The sequence below is a fragment of the Hippichthys cyanospilos genome, chromosome 1 (assembly GCF_059441005.1).
Source record: "Hippichthys cyanospilos isolate Australia breed blue-spotted pipefish chromosome 1, RoL_Hcya_1.0, whole genome shotgun sequence".
In the NCBI taxonomy this organism is placed as follows: Eukaryota; Metazoa; Chordata; class Actinopteri; order Syngnathiformes; family Syngnathidae; genus Hippichthys; species Hippichthys cyanospilos.
Window position 1 is genome coordinate 7,279,114 of NC_142369.1, and position 19,440 is coordinate 7,298,553.

The following is a 19,440-nucleotide window of genomic DNA, read 5'->3' on the forward strand; positions in this document are numbered from 1 at the left end:
GTTTTACTGTACAAGACAAATCAACATTTTTTTGGGTGCAAAACAGAAGAAACTGAAGATACCTTTGACGTGTTTTTATTCATTTCACTTGAACATGAGTACAGAGACCACACACTGTTCCCCCGCCCATCCTTGACTCTTTTGTGACATCATTCACGGAGGGGAAGAAAAAAAAAATATTCGAACCATAATAGCTAAACAGAACATGTTAAGAGAACGACATCAAGAGTAACGAAAGAATAAAACACGGCGATCCCGTCTCTCACACGCACATCCTCCCACACCCGATGAAAATCAGCATGCTTTACGCATAAGCGGCTTCATTCATTATATCGTACAAGGAAGGGGGAAACATTGAGCGAGCCTTTCAGGCTTAAATCGAGTCAAAGTAGATAGCAGGAAAAGGGGAGTCGGTCTAACGAGACATTCGTGGGCATGCAAAAGCGGGGACTGTCAGACCGGTAAAAGTCATTAAACCTGGCGGGAGACAAACAAAACACGTCTCGTTTTCCTTCGGAGCGCCAATGCACGACGATACGAACACCACTGGTAATACAAAAATGACAAACTTAATCCAACTTGCAATATATGGGTGAGAACTATGCTAGACCTGCAAAAATGTGATGACAAAAAATAAAATAAACCTCCAAAAGCTACACACACTATTATCTCATCTTTAAATTGCAAACTTATCTGCCACGTCTTTAGAATTACCGTAGTAAGTATATATACATGCACGAGTGTACAGAAAGCCGTTTGAGCATTTATTTCACTAATACGACAAATTAGCGCAATACTAGAACGACCATGTCTTACTAGAAGTATTTTTTTCCACACGCCACTGTATGACATTTAGTCACACTTTATGCTATTAAGTATTTAAATTATCCGTGTGCTATACAAGCATAAAAGTTAAATGGACTTATTTAGCCATTTTCAGCAGTAAAAATTTAATATGTTGTCAATAATTATATGACAATTAATTTTCATGTATAATTTAAAAATATGGTAGCCTGTGGTATGGTAGCCGGCTAGGGTAACGACCAATCACGGTTCATCTGTTGGTCATGTGACATTGGCAAGCTGAGCTGTGATTGGTCATTACCTGAGCCTTCACCATGTGGTGTCGACAGCAACTAGCAAAAAGTTATACTTGATTCATGTCAAAGTCATTCAAGAAAATATGAACTTTTTACTGCTAAATAAAAGGACTTCACTAATAGTAATAGTACTGCAAAGTAACAGTTTTTTGCTGTCATACTTGTGTCCATTAATGTTAAACTAGTAGGAGAAATGTCACCAATTCTCAAAATATTTTTTTGGGGGGCTAAAACAAGTTTGAGGTGGAATAACATATACATAAAGAAAAAAACTTAAAATATTAATTGCCTAACATTTTTTTTTTGCCTTTTGATTTTTTTTTTTTTTTTTTACAGTGTGCCCCCTAGTTGCCTCTATTAGTGTATTTGGATATTAAAACAATCTTGCCATGATCACTAGTACTACTAGCAGAGTGCCAGATGTTAAATGGTAGAATCTTGTAGTAGTTCTGCCTCTCCACTAAAAAAAAGTCAACTACTATGCAGAAATTAAAAAAAAAAAAACATCACTAGTGAGAAAATTATTCTACTAGTATACTAAATGGTCTTACAAGTGAGAAGAAAAGTAATAGAACATTGCCTGATAGTATAATAATCCCTCATGTGGTTTACTTTACTTGTGCGATACTAGTACAATTATGCAACTACAATTAGCAAGACCTAGATAAATGTTAACTAGCTTAATTTTATGGAGCAAAACTAGGAACACAATTTTCACCTCGCTGATACACAAAATACATTTTGTTCATTTGCCAAACATTTTTTTTGCCTTCAAATTTTGACTTCTAAATTTTTTTGTGCACGCCCTGTTTGCTTCTACTTGTGTTCTAGTAGAATATTGAGACATTTCTTGTCATATTCACTAGTATTACTAGTAGAGTCTGGATGTTACTAGCAGAATCTTGGAGTAGCTCTGCCTCACTGCAAACACTCTACTAGTGTGCAATAGTGGAAAAATATCACTGGTGAGAAAGTTTTACTAGTGCACAGATTCTTCTTTCTAGTAATAAACTGGTAAAATATATATGGTGACGTGATTTGCTATATTTGTGCGGTACTAGTACAATTGGCTAGCAGAATTTTATGGTGTCACAAGCAGTACTCGTAGCAGTTTTACCTCACTAGTGACAAGTCCTTCTATTAGTGCACAAAAGTGTCACAAAAGTGAAAAGAAATGTCATACAGTGCAATTATTTAAAAAAAAAAAAAAAAATCCGCAAGATGGCCGTTCTACTAGTACACAGACAATTCATGCGCTAGTAGGACACGGAATAAATGCTCCAACAAGTCGCCATACGAGTGAGGCCCGTGTGAACTAGACTAAATCACCACAGCCGGCTGAGTGTTGCAAAAACTTGTTTTTTTATTATTGTGAATCCATCCCGCTCGGCGGCGTTTTCAGAATAAAAGATCAGTGCACACACACGTGAACGACAAGCAAACCCGCTTCTACCAAAAAAAAGAAAAAAAAAATGAGGGCAATCTACGCGGAGCGACGAGAATAGCCACAAGGACATGGTTAGTATTAATAGGATGCGCTTTTTCAAGGTTTTCTTACTTTTGACGATGGAAATGGTACGGTTTTAGTACAGACGTTTTGCTGTCATGCACCCTTAAAACCAGGCCAGAGATTCAGTCTAGTTCACGCTCTGGTACAATAGCGCAGTAGTTCTGACATTAAATAGACTTTTTTTTTCTACCTGGTAAGGTTCAGTGTAGACGAGCGGTGCTTGGGGGCGGGGTCTATGATGGAGATGACCAGGAGGATCTTTTTTTTTTTCTTTTTTCATTTTTTGTTTTTGTTTTAACAGATCATTCGGTTTTGCTGCGTTTCACGGCGCCGGGGAGTTTCTCTTGCAACCTAGCGGACACAGCAAAACGCTTGCGGTTAACGCCCCCAAGACGGCATTGGCGGCGGCGCCTGCGGCACTTACTTGGCGATCGTGGTGTTGATTTGGGTGCGAGCCAAGTCCACGTACTGGTCGATCTGCGTCTGCGGATAGAACAAGAGGGCCTTTTTTGTCAGTGTCGACAACAAAAGCTGCACGCCGGCGGCCTCCGAATGATCTCAACGATGACACGCAGACAGCATTGCTTTAATGAAGGGCTAAACAATTTTGAATTAAAAAAAACATATTTCAACAATTTCCCAGGCGCCAGCATGTCGTACTTACTTTTACCACCCCCCTCCGTTTTATTAATTCATTTGATTTCATGCTGTGGCCACCAAAATAAGAAGAACGTTAGTCATTAAGGATGGGACGCGGTACAAATCCCATGATCCGAGATGTTTTACGAGATTTAGTCCATGAGAATGACATGAAATTTGGGTACATTTTGTCAAATAACGCATAGTACAAATATTGTAATTTTCAAAGTTTTCTTTTCATCGACAAAGACTTCCTAGAACAAAGCTAAATACATAAACAAGAGAGGTACTTTTGTTGTTTGGTGAAAAAACAATTACAAACCCAGAAGCCAGATTTCCGCGAAATAATCAACATTTGACTTAAATTTAAACTGAAATTTTACACAGCGCTCTGCCTAAAATTTTTCAATAAATGACTGGTGACATCAGACCCACAGAAGATACATTTGACTCAGCCGGTTGTGCTCACAAGTGCAACGTGCAGTATGCTAGGGGCTGCACTAAAGGCTGAAAACAGGTGGCGTACAGTGATCTCTGGCTACTTCGCGCATTGCCAATAGCAATTGGGGGGGGCAACAATACATGCACTTGCCCCGGACTCTCCTCGGACGTGGAACTGCGTCTTAAGTCCAGTACACATATTTACTTAAATCATTAAACCTTATACAGTAACTGTGCTATTCTCCCTTCCAGTTCCCATTCCCTTTGAACGTAGTCACGGAGATCCGCGGTTATATAAGTGCCACCTGGAAGTCTAATTGAAGGGAAAGCTGTACAGTAGATGACCAAACATGATACCAATGAGAGATTACGCTTGAATTTCCAATTTATTACAAAAGACATCTAGGTAAGAGATTCCCTACGCTCCGGTGAAGCTCTTTTGCTCCTCTCCGTTGAGTCTATCAAACAGTGGGTGTGTTTTATGACAGATAGTCACAGCCCTCTCAGTTTAACAACCAAGAGTTGGGGAGGGAGTAGATTACAACTCCTGCCCTCATTGGTCTATGGTCGTGCCTGGAGCCAATCACGTGTCTTACAGGAGTGCTCATCTCCCTCCTGAAAGAATGGTTGAGTATGGGGCGTGGTTTTTCCACTTATTGGGGGGTGGGATCACTTGTAGGGGTCGGGTAGTATGCCTGGACAGAAGGGGTCGGGTAGTATGCCTGGACAGGTGTTCACTAAAACCTAAGTCCATACAGGTAAGTCTTAAATCTGATTACAATCGTATTTCTAACAAATTTGTGGCTTCATCAGTTTCACTTGTCATGAATTATGAGAAGATTTGTTTTTTTAAAATATGGCTTCTAACCTATAGCATTTCCCCTCACATAACAATCAATATTATTAATAGGTCTGTAATATGTCAGTGTATTTAGCATTAGAGTGAAGTTGGACAACAGCTGATCGTTACCTTATTCTTCTCATAGATGGGTGGCACAGCGAAGAGCAGGATGTCCGCTGAGGAAAAGGACAAACCAGACACAAATTGTTATTTCTAATAAAAGATAAAAAAAATAAAAAGCCCCATTTTATGATAAAGTCTGTTATGCTCCACTTTTATTTACAGCACTGTTTTAAATTTGGACACATATGGTTTTCATTACAGGTGCTTAAAACTGATAGGTTAAAAAAAAAAAAAAAATTGCGATATAGACAAAAGAAAAAAAAAAAGTTTTGGGGGGGAGGCATATCGCCCATCCTAACACGATGTTTACGGGCTTGTTTGAGGATGACTCCAATCCAATTAGAAATCAATTCAGTTAAGTCGATTAATCGTCGGTGCACTTGAGGACAGCTGTTGTGGCTCTTACCGAGGATGAGGATGGTGATGCCATTAAAGACGGCGCCCACGTAGGTCAGCAGCCACATGACCACAGCCAGCTGCACAAAGGAAGCGTAAACTCAGCAGGTTTCCTTGGAAAAATCAATGTCCATGCGCAACCAATTCTTAAAAAAAAGAATCTTATCGCATCAGCTACCCTCATTTCAATTAGATTTAAGAAACATTCTGGAGATCTGATTAATTGGGGGCCAATTCCCAAGTCATATGTCTCAAGTGTAGACCTTTTACTTTAAAAAAAAAAAAAGCCCCACGGGCAAAAAAACAAAAAACAAAAAAAAAACATTAAAGTTGAAGCAAGTCATCAGTTTTTCTTAGAATTTGACGATTTTCGAAGTTCCTACTTTCTCCAAATGCACAGTTGTGATGAGAGTCCTGATCTGTGATTGGGTGAGGAAGCTGGAGGTATCGCGTCCCCGGTCTCGCTCCGGCTTTCATGTCAAGCGAACTTGCGGAAAAAGCGTCTGGGCTCACCTTTAGGGAGTCCACGAGGTCCTCGACCAGAAAGAGGCGGCTCATTTGCTTGAGGGCTCGGTTAATGTAGGTCAGGCTGGTGTCCACGTGCTTGCGGAAGGTCTCTGGGGGAATGCTGACATCCTTATCTATCAGCGATCTGCAGGGAGGACCAATAGATGATTAAAAAAAAGGCTTTGGTGTCTGCCAGAGAAATCCTGTAGATCAGTGGTCCCCAACAACCAGCACTGCCTCCTTGGCTATTTTTAGCTTTTTTTTCTCCTTTTTCTTTTTTTTTTAATCTTGGGGCAGCTGCTCTGGCAACTAAAAGAAGAAACTGAGTGGATTTGGTCACAGTCAACTATGACTGAGTTATGACTAAAACCAGACAGATACTTAAAGAATGTCCTTGGAGTCAACAAGATAGCGTTTGCGGTCTTACTGTGTGAATCGGTTCAATGATGTAACTGATTGGTAAATTATGATGTTATAACCGATCGCCGATGTTGTATGAAATACAAAATATCTACTAACGTGCTCCAGATCAGATCTCTCCAATATCTTATGAATAAAATAGCATTTGTTTCCTCCCAGTTGACTTAAATACATTTCAACCAGATTTAGATTTTCACCATTCACAGGGCGGCCTGATACCTACTATGCTCAAACAGCATGGGTCAATACATATTATATATTAAAAATAATCTTTTCAAGAATGCAGCACAATAATGAAGTTCTAAGGACATTAATTCTTGTCATGCGTTGGGTATTACTAGTAGTTGAAAGGGTCTCATATATATATAGCACCTTTATTAACTTATGCTGAACTAGGTATTTTATGCTGTTGTGTTATTCTTTCAAACAAACTGAGTGAAGGTTGTCTGTCAAGTAATGAAATTCAGGCCGATCCTTAGCAGAACTTCCTTGCCATGCTTACCTAATAATTGCTTGACAAAATGAAGAATTGCTTTGTTTTGAATGACAGGTCTGCACAGTAAATAATAATAATAATGATTTGAGAATTTAAGGTATTGGTATGGAGTTGTGTAATAAATGACACTAGTACTAGTGTGCAATTGCTGTGAATCTTTTGAGAAAATAAACATAAAAAAATTCAAATAACACCAGATTATTTTTGGCCAATGTTAAAATTTAAGGTATTGGTATGGAGTTGTTTAATAAATGACACTAGTACTACTTGTGTGCAATTGCTGTAAATTTTTAGAGAAAATAAACATAAAAAATTCAAATAACGCCAGATTATTTTGGGCCAATGTTAAAAGGGCCATAATTCCGTCGATTAATCAGTCGGGACCCAATTATTACAACCGTAACAGAAGCTGACACGATGGAGGTTTCCCTCGAAAATAAAACGCCCTGAGGGAGGAGGTCGTGTCACACAGACGGCGGTGTCAGGAACACAGGATAATAGTCAGACGCCAAATCTCGCTTCTGCCACTCCCATCTTCAATAACTGAAATAAATGTCTTCATTCGGTCCAATATATTGGAGCGAGGGTGCTTACTTGAAGGGGTGGCCGTCGCTGGACTTCTGCACTGCCTGGACGACCGACTTGTAGATGCGGAAGGTGATGGTAACGCAGAGCAGGGCCAGGAGCAAGTAGGACACCACGCTGATGACGCTGAAGGCGGCCAGGGAGAGCAGCACCAGCATGGACAGGCCGAACACCAAGCCCGACTTTTTGGGGTCCCGCCAGTGAATCAGATCCTTGACTGTGGGCAAGTAGAGGTTGAGGGTATTACACGCTGTTGACATCACGATGGAAATTCACATAAGCAGACTGAGCAAAACGTCGAGTTTAATGGCAGAGTGGCAGTGGACGTGTTTGTCCATGTTTGTTGAGAGTCGCGCATGCAGAAATGATTGCCTCTGTACAAGTGTTACGTAACCTCAGTGGGCTGGCACTCTCAAACTGCCGGAGGGAAATAAAGGTGTGTGTGTGTGTGTGTGTGTGTGTGTGTGTGTGTTTGTGTGTTCAATCGAAAAGTCTCGTGTTGCACATTGGAAGTGTCATGTGACTCGGTGCCTCGAGGACAGCTTGAATCTGGTGGTTGACTTTAGTTTGTGTGGTCACTGGTCAAAGGGGGAGGGGGCCAAAACTTGATCCCTGATGCACACATTATATATATTTTGGTTTTTTTTCTTTTAACCAACGGGATCTCCAAAAATCCTACTGACATATTATCTACCTACTGATAATGACTAATGTTATGGCAAAGGAGATTAAAAAAAAGATTAAAAAAAAAAAAAAAAATTCCAAGTATGCATTTTGTCAGGTTAAATGTTGTAATCTTAATACAAAAAAAGCATATTGAGATTTAAAAAATGAAAAATCACCCCCCCATTAAAAAAAAAAACTATTTTACGGAACAGGATTATGTCAGGTGAGAAGGTACAATTTCAAAATGAGAATTCTGACTACAATTTGTCAGTTTTCACTGTCAGAATTCTCACCAAATTAAGATTTTTCATTGATAATTCTGACTTAAGAAAATTTTAGTCAGGATTCTTACTTGAAAATGAGAATTCTGAATTTAAGATTGACAAAGTCCTAATTCTCTCTTCAAACTGAGGGTTCTGAGAATTCTTCCAAATTTTGTTCTCAGATCCATATCTTCTTTCCTTAGGGTTTCCTTATTTCTATATATGATTTCTTTAATGATACATTAGCAGGTTTTAATTGGCCTATAATTATGTAAGGGATGAGTAATTGTTTTAACATGTTTGTACTACCGCCGAGCCAGTGTAGGTATGCAATTTCTAAAATGGCAACATCTTTGTGTGCAATTCATTTTGCAGGTCACACAAGCTTGTTAACCTTTAGCCAAATTGAGCGAGTCCACGTGAGCTTGCGAGAAGAACTGAACACAAAGGACAAAAAAAAAAAAAAAGTCTAAAAAGGTGAACCGCTGAATAATTCAGATCATGCAAAAGAGATTACGTGTTCAGCAGCAGTAGCTAGCAGCAGCACCACCACTGTTGATGGGCCTCAAAGGGAAACAAAGAGGGCTCTATTGTTCCTGACTCAGACCGCTGTAAGCCAACAGTGACATTGTGTCAATACCGCATACCATGGAGGGAGGATTTTTCCTGCATCATCCGCAGGGAAACCGGGTCAAATTAGGACTAGATTGAAATTCTTAAGGGCCCAAAAATGAGCCATGCACAAAAAGGCCATGTGAACGTGCGTGTTCACGAGCACGCTCCCACATTGCCGAGAGGCAGCTGAAGCCGGATTGGCTTGTTTTAACTGTGGCTTTTTGCTCCCTTTCCTCAGCCCTGCTCTCTTTTTGCCACCCCTCTGGAGCGCTAGCTCGCTTACACAATGCAGCGTGAAGCTCAATGCTGCAATCAGAAAACACTTTGGACACAGATGGACCATTTTTAAAAGAGGTGAAGCAAGATATAACCCTGAGCCCACAAAGCCCGATGGGGTCCCGTTCTCACTCAGCAAGCCAGAACTTCCTTAAGACAACATAACCCTTATCACAATTAGGAAACACATGTGTTTTGTAAGTTGCCACTGAAGTCCAGAGTTTCCAACATGCAGATTTGAGCATAGAAGCAAACATAGCTAAGATTATGTTTGCAGCCCCCTGCGCTATGTACTGAACAGCGCAACTGCAGAGGTCAATATGGTGGACCAGAGTATTTACGGTTCAATACGGGGGCCTTTGTTTTGTTATACCTGGTGCTTTTGGGTTCTAGCTAAGCAAATTATGGTATTTCCTTCCACTGCTATGCAGGTGGCTGCCAGATCACACCTGCATTGTGCCTCGGGGTCAGCAGACCAAATGCTACTGGTGGACTAAGCAGAGGCCCGGAGGAGATCGGACCTTTTCTGTTGGGGTCCCACTCTTTGGTAAGACCTGTTTGGCTGCCAATTTTTTAAAACTCATCTTAAAACGCATTTTCATTTTTTGGCTTTTGACTCAGCATTGTCATAGTGTTTTGTGGTAATTAAATATGTATGTTATCAACTTACGGTCTTGTTATTTGACTAATTTTTGGTCTATGTAAAACACTTTATACGAAGCAGAGGTTGTGTTTTAATGTTCTATAAATAAAGTTGAGATGAATTTTCTCACACGTCCCGTGTGTTGTCACTAGATACTCAGAGAGAACAGCACCTACTTGAATAACTTACTAACCATGCTACAGTAAATCCACAGACTACGATTTGAGACACAGCCAGGGACAGCCGCCCTTAAACCAGCCAAAAGAATTAGCATTACCTGATACGTGGGTTAGTACGGCCATCAAGACATGCTCTGCAAGATGATAGGCCTCCGCGACCCATATGTCGACGGCGTCTACCTCTTCAGAATATGTGGCGTCAGTGCCAAGTATGTTGCTTTGGGAACATGGCACGCTTGTCTGCGGGGTAAAGGAACCCCGCTTGATACATGCGGCGTTTGCATTTTCAAGAGTCTTGGATCGAAGTGGCAGCGTTTCTTCTTCTTCTGTCTCTCGACTGCTTTCAGACTGTTTGAGCTCACTGATTGTAAGCGGCTCCTGATTTCCATCTATCAAGACAGCTGGAGGGGACTGTGGACTGCACTCATCATCAGATGGAACACTTCGCGAGTCGTTCGGTTCTTCCCCTTCTCTCGATTTGAGACATTCTCTCATGAACTCCACAAAACTATCGACGGGCTCAGAAGCAGAGCTGTTATCTGAGCCCAAAGCTTCTGAAATGTCAGATGGTTTATTGGGAAAGGGATGGCCAGTAGATGCAATGGCTTTGTCGTGGTTCTGCGACGTATCCTGGATTTTAGTATCAACTTCAGCAGAATCTGAACCAAAGTAGTCTTTGGCTCCTTTTGTCATTACTTCATTCTCACAGAAGGGAGACGACGGATCATAATCAAACGACTGTCCCTCGTAAGTATCATCTCGCATAAAACTATTTCTAGAAAAGACAGTCACTTCCTCGTCAGTATGCGAGGTGTTCCGAGCAGGAAAATCAATGAGGTCTTGTCCGGCAATTGTTTGCTGTGCTTCATCTGCCCAGTCATTGCCGCCTAAGTTAATGTCTTTGTTAGCTTCTGTAAAATAAGTGGTAGCACTCTTTGATTCTTCAGGTTGCTCTGGGGATAAATCAAAGCCAGAGTCGTGAAGTTCAGATTTTTCTAGGAATGCATCTGGTTGAGGATTGAGGCTCTTTTCTGGAGGGCTGTATTCTTCTTCAGATTCAACAGGGGAGGAAGTAGGAGAATAGCCTTCCATGAATTCCGTTTCTACAGGCCTTCTGTTATGTGTTTCATTGTTCTCCTCAGGTGCCATTTCCACAGTTTTTGGCTCTTCATTGACAACCTCATAGTCGTCTTCTTCTTCAAATTCCATTTCCATCTCATCATCACTGTAGTTTGGCTCGTCTGTTTCGATCACATTAATTGTGGGAACCTGCATTAACTTTCTTTCTGCTCTTGCTGATGACATTACCCTGTCTGCATCAGTCGAAGTCACAGGAGTGGGCGTGATGTCACTAGATGGAGGTAAATCTGATATTGGAGAGGGCATATCGGAAGTGAAACCATCAGATTTTGGAGAGGGGAGATCAGGAATGAAACCATCTTCAATAACAGTTTCATCAGACTCTCCTGAACTGTCTCCTTCCCTCGTCTCTACAGGCTCCAGTTCATCAGTCCAAGTAGCCCTCCTGTCGTCTGGAGGGGAGACAGGAGGAGATGCAGGCTCAGAACAGGAAGGCAGTGGAGGTAAAGCTTGATGATCTGAATCAAGCTGTGATGGCGCTTGGACACCAGAATTGTCCTGCTGAGACCACATGTAGGCTGTTGGCAGAAAGTTAAGGTCAAAGTCTGCCTCCTCAACACTGGCCTCTTTCTGTGGATTCTTCGGTTTTTCAGATTCATGTGATGAGTTCATGAGAGCATTGTGGACACCAGCAAGAGTTGGAAGCGCAGGAATTTCCTCGGCTGGCTTCACTTCTGAACAACCGGTGCCTTTAATGAAGCCTGCGGCGTGCAAATCTGGCTCTGGTGGTATATGAGCTTTCATCCAAGTTTCTGTTTCTTCAAAATCATTTGTTCGTCGCAACTCTCCAAGTACCTCAAACTGTGATTCAGGTGAATCCTGATCCGGAGAGGAACTCTTCATCTGAAGTGTTGGCATATTTTTCTCCCCGAAATGCTTGGGAGGTTTCACCACATCAAAGGGAGATTTGTCATAGTGGCGGCCTTTGAGGTGCGAGGAACAGTCACTTCGAAAATATGTCTCCTTTTTTGCAGCGAGTGCTTCGAGAGCCTTGATGCGTTCAGAAACTGGAGACGTCTTTATTGGCGAATCTGGCTCTGCCTCGCCTCCATGACTATCAGGCGAAAAAGACCCTGGCTGAGAAGAAAAGCGAAGAGATGTTGCAACCCCTTCACCGGTTTTGCTGGAACCCAGCACAGTCCTTATGTCTGCATTGACACGTATGGAGGACGACAGCAAAGGAGAAGAGAAAGCACGGGAGGTCATACAGATCACTTCTTAACTCCAATGCAATTCTGATATTCTTAATTATGTAAGGCCTTACTGTTACTGCAGCCCAAGCATTCATGCATTGGATCATGGGAATGTAAAATCACTGAACAAACGTGATGGGCCTACTTGTTTTGCAGTAGCTGCAATGAAGAAGCAACTGACATGGGACCCAAGTCATAATGATAGCATGGAGCAGCATACCCCCCCCCAAAAAAAAACAACTGCCATCCATTGGACTAATAACTTGCAATTAAGTTCCTTAAATATTCAACATGTGAAGTCAACACAAAATATTTACTGTACAATCTCGAAAAAGTTCTCTCTGATCAATATACCTGTTTGATCCACTGACAAAAAAAAAAAAGCAGCATCAGGCGATGTGTAATACTGTCTAGTAATTTCTATGTTGTGAAATAATTATGTTCTCAGGGTTTTTTTTCCCCTGTGGAACTTAACCGTTCAACACTGAAAAATTCACCTATTTGTGGCTATATGAGTATTATGCTGTTTCTATAATATCCTAAAATGTCACAAGATACTAAAAAAAAACACAAAAAAAAAACTTCTTTCTAGGAAGCCATTTTAGCGGTGGCACATCGAGTGTTGGCCACCATCTGCTATTCGGCTGACTTTACAGATCTATACAAGATTTTCGTAGCGGTCCAACAGGCAAGAGTTCAAACTTCTCAAGGTGATGCAGATAAAGGTCAGCATCCCAATTAGCAGTGTTGGAAGTTACAGCTAACCGCTCAATGTTAATTACAGAAAGTGCCATATTGAAAATAAGAGCTGCTTGTGATATATGTATTAAAAAAAAAAGTATGTGTATTGCAGAATCAACAATGTAATAAAATGTCTGGTCGGAAAGTAGTAATTGTTATTTTTAGAGGTTGTGAAGAAAGTTTGTCAAAAACCTCACACTTCTAGCGTGAGCTCAAACCCGTATGTTACCTATTTTCTAAGAGTAATGTAAAAGAAGTTTGAAATATTTGAAATAGTTTGAGATAACTGTTTGACAGATAATGTTGCTCCCGAGGTCTTGTAATGTTCTTTTGTGTAGAGAAGAAAACACAAACACAAACAGTACTTACCACTGAGTAACAGCATTTCATTCTGGCATCATTGAAGGGTGTGAACCAAAAAGCTTAAGGGCCACTACTGATCTATCTACCAACGAGTCTGATATAACTACGAAGCACTATTTAAGACATTGACTTGTGAAAAGCAGCTAAGGAAAGTTGTAAATGAAAGCTAAGTCTTAATGGCCTAAGCAAAGAAGCGTGACATGCGCAAAGCCACAAGCAAGATAAGTGAGCAGGGTGGAGGGCGAGCGGACAGCCAGGGGGTGAGCCAGTGCCCCCACTGGGCCGTGAGTGATCTCTTCCGTGCCAGTCTACCTTCCTTGGGCCCCTTTACTTCTAGGTCTGCTAAGGGGGAGGGGAAGCTAAGGAGGAAGGTGGGAACAACCCCCGTAGGACACCAACCAGATCCATTTTTAGGTTCCTACGCGGCCCGTGCGCTGTGAACTTCTCCGTCTTAAAATAAAGGGTGGCAATCTGGGGATTATCTCAAACCTGCAGTCGGTCCCGCTGACCTCAATAATGTTCACTCGCAGGCGATAAAGACTGAAACAGATCGGACTAGCGGCAGCTGCAGAGGCCCACGTCTTCTTTGTGAAGACAAGCAGCAAGACGCCGATTCATGTGATCGGATTAAGGCACTTTTTTTTTTGGTGAGTCACACGACTCGTGACTTTGGCAACGATGGCACGACAAGGGTGCTATGGGCAATGACTCTAGTCCGGACTTTTTTGGGGGCGGGGGGTGGCAAGAGCTGGGCACTAAGAAAAAAAGATGGAGAAGCAGGCGAGGAGCATCAAGTGAAGCATACACTTGCCTTGTGACGACTGAATGAGAGATACAGGCGAGGAGGAAAGAAAGGAATCTGGAACAAAATGAAAACAACAAAAAAGGGCAGAAGAGTGAACGTTGGAGAAAAATGAAGCCCCGTGTTCACTGCACTGTACGAGTGCAAAACCACTAAACTTACTCAACTCTATATGCTACAACATCTATGGACATGCACATGCAGGTTTACAGTGGTGCCAAGGACTAAAAGTTATTTTCATATGCTTTTCAGGTAGCAGTACAAGTCAAAGGCTTAGAGACTCCTTCAAATTCAACGTTTCTTTTTCTTTTTTTTAATTTACATTGTAAATTGATCCTGACGTCATTCATACTAAGCAGCAACGTGTGAGAAATGTTTTTAGTTGGGAGGGTCTGATTATCGGTGCGAACTTTTGGCATTTTGATGAAGCTTGGGCGCCTTTACAATGATCTGGTGGCCGATAACTGATCACTTTAAAAATAGTCGGAGGTTTTGAGGAACTTGTTTAAATTTCCAGTTATCGACCAGTGATTCAGTTGACCCACCTTTGGAATTTCTTTGAAAATAAAAGTGAATTGCGTCATTTTGAAATTTTGGTTAACATGATTTATTAAAAAAATAAAATTTAAAAAAAGCTACAGGAAGCTATGTGCCCTAACCTAAAGGACCCTAACCTTAACCCTAACCCTCCAACATATTTAAAAAAAAAAACAAAAAAAAAACAGAAGCCCTTAGATGAAGTCGGTGACGATTCTCTAAATTGTTTTAGAAATAAATAAAAACAAACATGCAAATATGAAAAGTTGGTTAATATAACAAAGAGTTGCTGTTTTTTCTTCTAATTCTAACACCTACAGTTTCCCTTTTACAAATAACAAATCAACTCCAAATATGGGTCATCGGCTTCACAGACTACTAAAAATCAATATCAGTAAAAAAATTTAACACATCAGTCTGCATGATGATGTGAATGTCTTTTAGCTTACAGGTAGGCGTGCAATTTCAAAGCGTTAATATCTTCATTTTCTTGACCCGAATATGTTTAAGACCATTTGAATCGGAAGGTGTTTATAACCTTTGGACTGGTACTGTGTCTATGTACGATTGTATGTATAAATTGAATACTGTTAATTTACTTAAATTTCAGTCAGTATTTCTATATTCACTACAGTCAGATGCAGATTATACAATTTGGTGAACTGAAGACACTTTCTTCTCATAGCTTGAGTTGCAATGAAAAGAATTGGGCATGACAGAGAAAGATCATGCGCGCGACAGCCCCCGTGATACCATTTCATGTCTAAGAAACAGGAAAAAAAAAACAAACAGAAAAAAGCCCTTCACTGTCTTTCTCTCTGTGTTATAACGTCGACTGGGCAAAATGTTTCCCCAGATATTTTGATGGCGTGGCTGGCAGTGAAACCGCTTTCAATGGGCTGGCTGGCATTCCGCTAGAGCTGCGTTCTTGTTTGTGGCAAGGAATGCGTGGAGAGGTATGACGACTACTACGCCTATTTCGCATCGACTCCCAGGTGGGAGGCGGCGGGGGGGTGTGGCACGTGCATGTGCTACAGGCTTTGCAGGTTGGGGTTGGTGTGCCCTTGTGGAGCGGCATTCCATTTCTTGGCTCGCTTGGGGACGTTTGCCCTCAGAAGCCACACCTTCAAGATGGAAGCGCTCAGATTTCCCACAGTAGTTTCTACTAAAAGATAGAGATTTTTTTTTTTTTTTGCGCAGATGGTGCTGCCATAGCGACTAACGCTGACCTATCTCGTAACGTTTCCCCCCCGAGGGCTCTTTGATTGCTTCGGTGACCTCGGTGAAATGATCCAAGCCGGATCAGGGGGGAGGAGGAGGCACTAGTATGAAGAGCAGGAGGCCCAAAGGACTTGATGTTCTGGAGCCTTCCAGAGCCCTGCCCATGTTGATCAATGGACTCTTTTAAGAAGAGGTGGTGCAACACTGTCGTAAAACTGAAGCCAGCGCTGTATACTTGAAAGTCTGTCACAGTATATTAGATTCACTTTTGAATCTTAAGAAGTTTATACACAGTGAGACAAGTTTTCTTACCCAAATTTTATCATCTCAAATCAAGACAAATTATGCTTATTTTTGCATTGTCTAATTTTCCAATCCCTTGACAAATCAAGTTCCTAAATTCATTATGTTTTCCCTTTTAAGCCAAGCTTACACAGGAATCATGTCACAAAAAACTAACTGTGAAATCTGATAAAGTCACATGGAAACAAGTCTCTTTCAAATGGCGAAAAATCTTGATTTGCATCTGCCACTGCAAGTGCCGCAGGACCAGACCCAAGTAGTAGAGACCGTCCATTAAAAACATAATTAATTTTAAAAAGCAATTAACCCCCTCAGCAAAATGACAGCAAAAACATAGCGCACTAAATATTGTAAGTAGTAGAGTCTCAAAGACGGCACTTACATAATATAAACTTGCCACTTTCCACTAATTACACAAATAATACAGTAGCATAATTACACTACTGTACGCTCATAACTTCGCACACGCCAACATGGCAGCGTGCTGTCACTGCTTGAACACTGTGATATCAGATATGGGCCAAATGAAATTACATGCTTAGGTGTATGTTTACATGTATTTGCTAATAATGAGACGTCGGGCCAAAATTAGGCTGCAGGCTAAATGTACTCTTGTGGGCAGATTTCCTCTGATGTAATGCAGTTGGCGAAATGAGGTCCTCATTTTAAGTGTGCCACTTCCTTTGTGACAGGCCGATTGACAATTAGAACATGGTTCACCTCTTGCAGTCCCATTATTTACACAGATATTGTGTTGTATGGGTTTTTACACTTTATGTCAACTCATTCGATCCTATTAACAACTATAAATCTTTATTTTCCTGGCCAAGGATGAGTTAATGGAAATATTGATATTGAAATATTGTCGGAAAAAAGAGTCATAAATATAAAATAAAGGACCTTGAAGATCTTTATTTTGTAACTGCGTGATGTGGATTTTTTGGGGACATTTTATTGAAGATAATGAGTTGAAGTATTATTTGTAAGCATTCTGATTTGGAGCTTCACCACAAAAAAATATAACAAAAACATTGTTAGCTTTGTTTGAACCATGTAGCCATATAAAATGCTATTCATAAACAATATAAAAATATGGCTGCTCAATAAATCTAATTAATTTGATTAATTCATCATTCAAAAAAAAAAAAAAAAAAAAGAAAATGAGTTAAATTGTGAAATTGAGGTTTTGCCTAAGTACCTAAATGTGGAATTTAATGAAGTTAACTATAAATGTTAAGTTTGCATGATAATGATTTTAAAAAAATTAAAGGTGGTCTGAACATTTTGCATCTTTTTTTTGTATAAATCAAATCTTCTCTGAATAAATGTTTGTTGTGTTTATTACTTCAATTAGAATTGTGTATATACACACACACACACACACACACACACACACACACACACATAAATACATACATACAGTTTTTTTGGGGGGGGCCACGTTGGCCTGGCCTGAATCAAAATAAGTGACTCAGTGAAAATCGAGATCAGGGCGTTCCTAAATTTTAAGCTTGCAATTTTGCTTTGTATGCATTTTTTCACTTCGACAATGCCTTGAAAATTGCATTCCGGTTCCTAAAAATGACTTAGTTTCAAGTTTATGGGCTGTAATTTAAAAGGGAAGTATCATAAAAGATACAACCAAAAACAAATGCTTTTCTAGGTTGGTTCAAATACGTCGCAGAATGACTGCCCAATAAATGGTTAATCAGATAATTAATTTTAAAAATTTACAATGAATAACATACATATTTGACCCCCTGACACAACCATAACTTTATGAATTACAGGTCCTAGGTGTCAATTTTACCCAATTTGGGTTTTGACAAATCAAAAAACCACCAGTAAAAACAATAAAACTCCTAAGAGATTGTTAAAATACGACCAAAATGACACTATGCTTTCATTTCTAAATGCATGTAAATGGGAGCTAGAATGTTATACCAGGTCTCCGCTTTTAGATTTTCTGTATGGTTAAATAGTCACACATGCACACGTCATTAAGCAATAATCTCTGTCGAGAATGCTAGGGAGGGCCTCAAACCCGTGTTTTGAGGCTACTCGGTCATATTGTTGGGTCAGCCTATTTAAAAAGGGTCTTTGACGGGAATGCCAATGGCAATTAAAAGACATTCTTTTCAATTTGATGAAATAGATTGAAGCAAAAACAGCATTGTGGTGGCTAATAGATACTTGCGGAACAGCTGAGCAGTGAAAGATGACAGCTGCTTATAGTAGGGGATCACATTACAGTAAGTAAAAGAATAGCCTACCTGATACTGGGACGTAACGATGAAGAAAATAAAATCAATTGAGCTTCCATATAGACACATTCAAAATCAACGAAACAATGTGCAACAACATCATTTGATATCACCACTTCTTGACTTGTAATCAAAAGGTCCAATTATCCGCATACACAGTGGTTGGGATCACACTCCACACCCAAGTTTGTATAAAGGAATTTCTTTTTTTCCCATTTTTTTGAAGGCTTTACTTGCATGGAATTGATTGTTGGGGTGACGATGAAAGCTGCCACTCCCTTATATTTGAAAAATAATAAGCAGCATTATCAGGCCAAAGGCTGCAAGACTGGCAGCCTGTTCGAATGACTTTGAGAATAAGTAAATGATAGTTCCTTTTTTTAATTATTAATATATTTTCTTAGAAAGTCGGTCTTTAAAAAAAACAATAAAACATGAAAAAGGTATGTACTGCGCCTTTAAGAGATGCTGCGTTTGGGGCCACTTGACGTTGTAATTCCCCGCAGTGCACAACAAGCAACATTTGCACTGAAACGTTCCACTAGGTACTAAAATGAACAAAAAATAAATAGGGGGGTTAACGTTAAAAATTTGAGAACATTTTTAAAAATTAAAAGCAATGCTGGGTGTTTATTTTTATGTCAAATATCAGCACAGGTGTAGCCATTAGGCAGTACAATGGCCGTCGACAATAGACAAAAAAAAATAGAAGCGAAATTGTGGAAACGGACGCTAGCGAGTCAAATAAATTAAATTATGGGCGTCAAAACATGTTTTTGATTTTAAAGTGTTGGCTTTGAACTGTTTCTTACCGGACGGCCTCGATTCTTTCAACGCAGAATTTTGTCCATCGGCGAGTCCCTGCGACGACGAGATCTGAGCAGACTGAGTCATTGGATCCATAATGCGTATTCGACGATGAGAAAATAAAATGGCAGAAAATGTCTCGTTTCGGTCGATTTGGTCTCAAATGTCGTCGTCTTTTTTTCCCTTCCCAACCCCAAAGAGCGGGACTTGTGCGCAGTACCGTCACGGCCGTGAAATGAGCCACCAAGAGCTGAAGATGGAACGAGACAAGGCGGCCTAATGGAGGAGGGGGAAACACGTCATATCAGTGGCGAGACGTTCACTGTCCCGATCTGCATGTCGTTTATTTGATGATCCAACTGCAGAGGA

At 40.5% G+C, this 19,440-nt stretch overlaps 1 protein-coding gene across 4 annotated transcripts; it reads right to left on the reverse strand.

Moving 5' to 3' along the window:
* Positions 1 to 59: 59 nt before the first annotated feature.
* On the reverse strand, positions 60 to 19,369 carry rtn3 (reticulon 3). 4 transcript variants are annotated; one of them, XM_088423411.1, is made up of 8 exons: positions 19,077 to 19,369; positions 13,949 to 13,996; positions 7,068 to 7,275; positions 5,564 to 5,702; positions 5,061 to 5,130; positions 4,661 to 4,707; positions 3,035 to 3,093; positions 60 to 2,961 (listed from the first exon to the last, which is right to left on the reverse strand). In XM_088423411.1, exons 1-8 carry the CDS (start codon positions 19,165 to 19,167, stop codon positions 2,913 to 2,915), a joined length of 711 nt encoding a protein of 236 aa, XP_088279537.1. In that variant the 5' UTR covers positions 19,168 to 19,369; the 3' UTR covers positions 60 to 2,912. The 4 variants fall into 4 exon arrangements, with proteins under 4 accessions (XP_088279537.1, XP_088279545.1, XP_088279553.1 ...); XM_088423419.1 differs by lacking the exon at positions 13,949 to 13,996 and having other exon boundaries at positions 19,077 to 19,366; XM_088423427.1 differs by lacking the exons at positions 13,949 to 13,996; positions 19,077 to 19,369 and adding an exon at positions 13,144 to 13,289.
* Between the last annotated feature and the right edge of the window lie 71 nt (positions 19,370 to 19,440).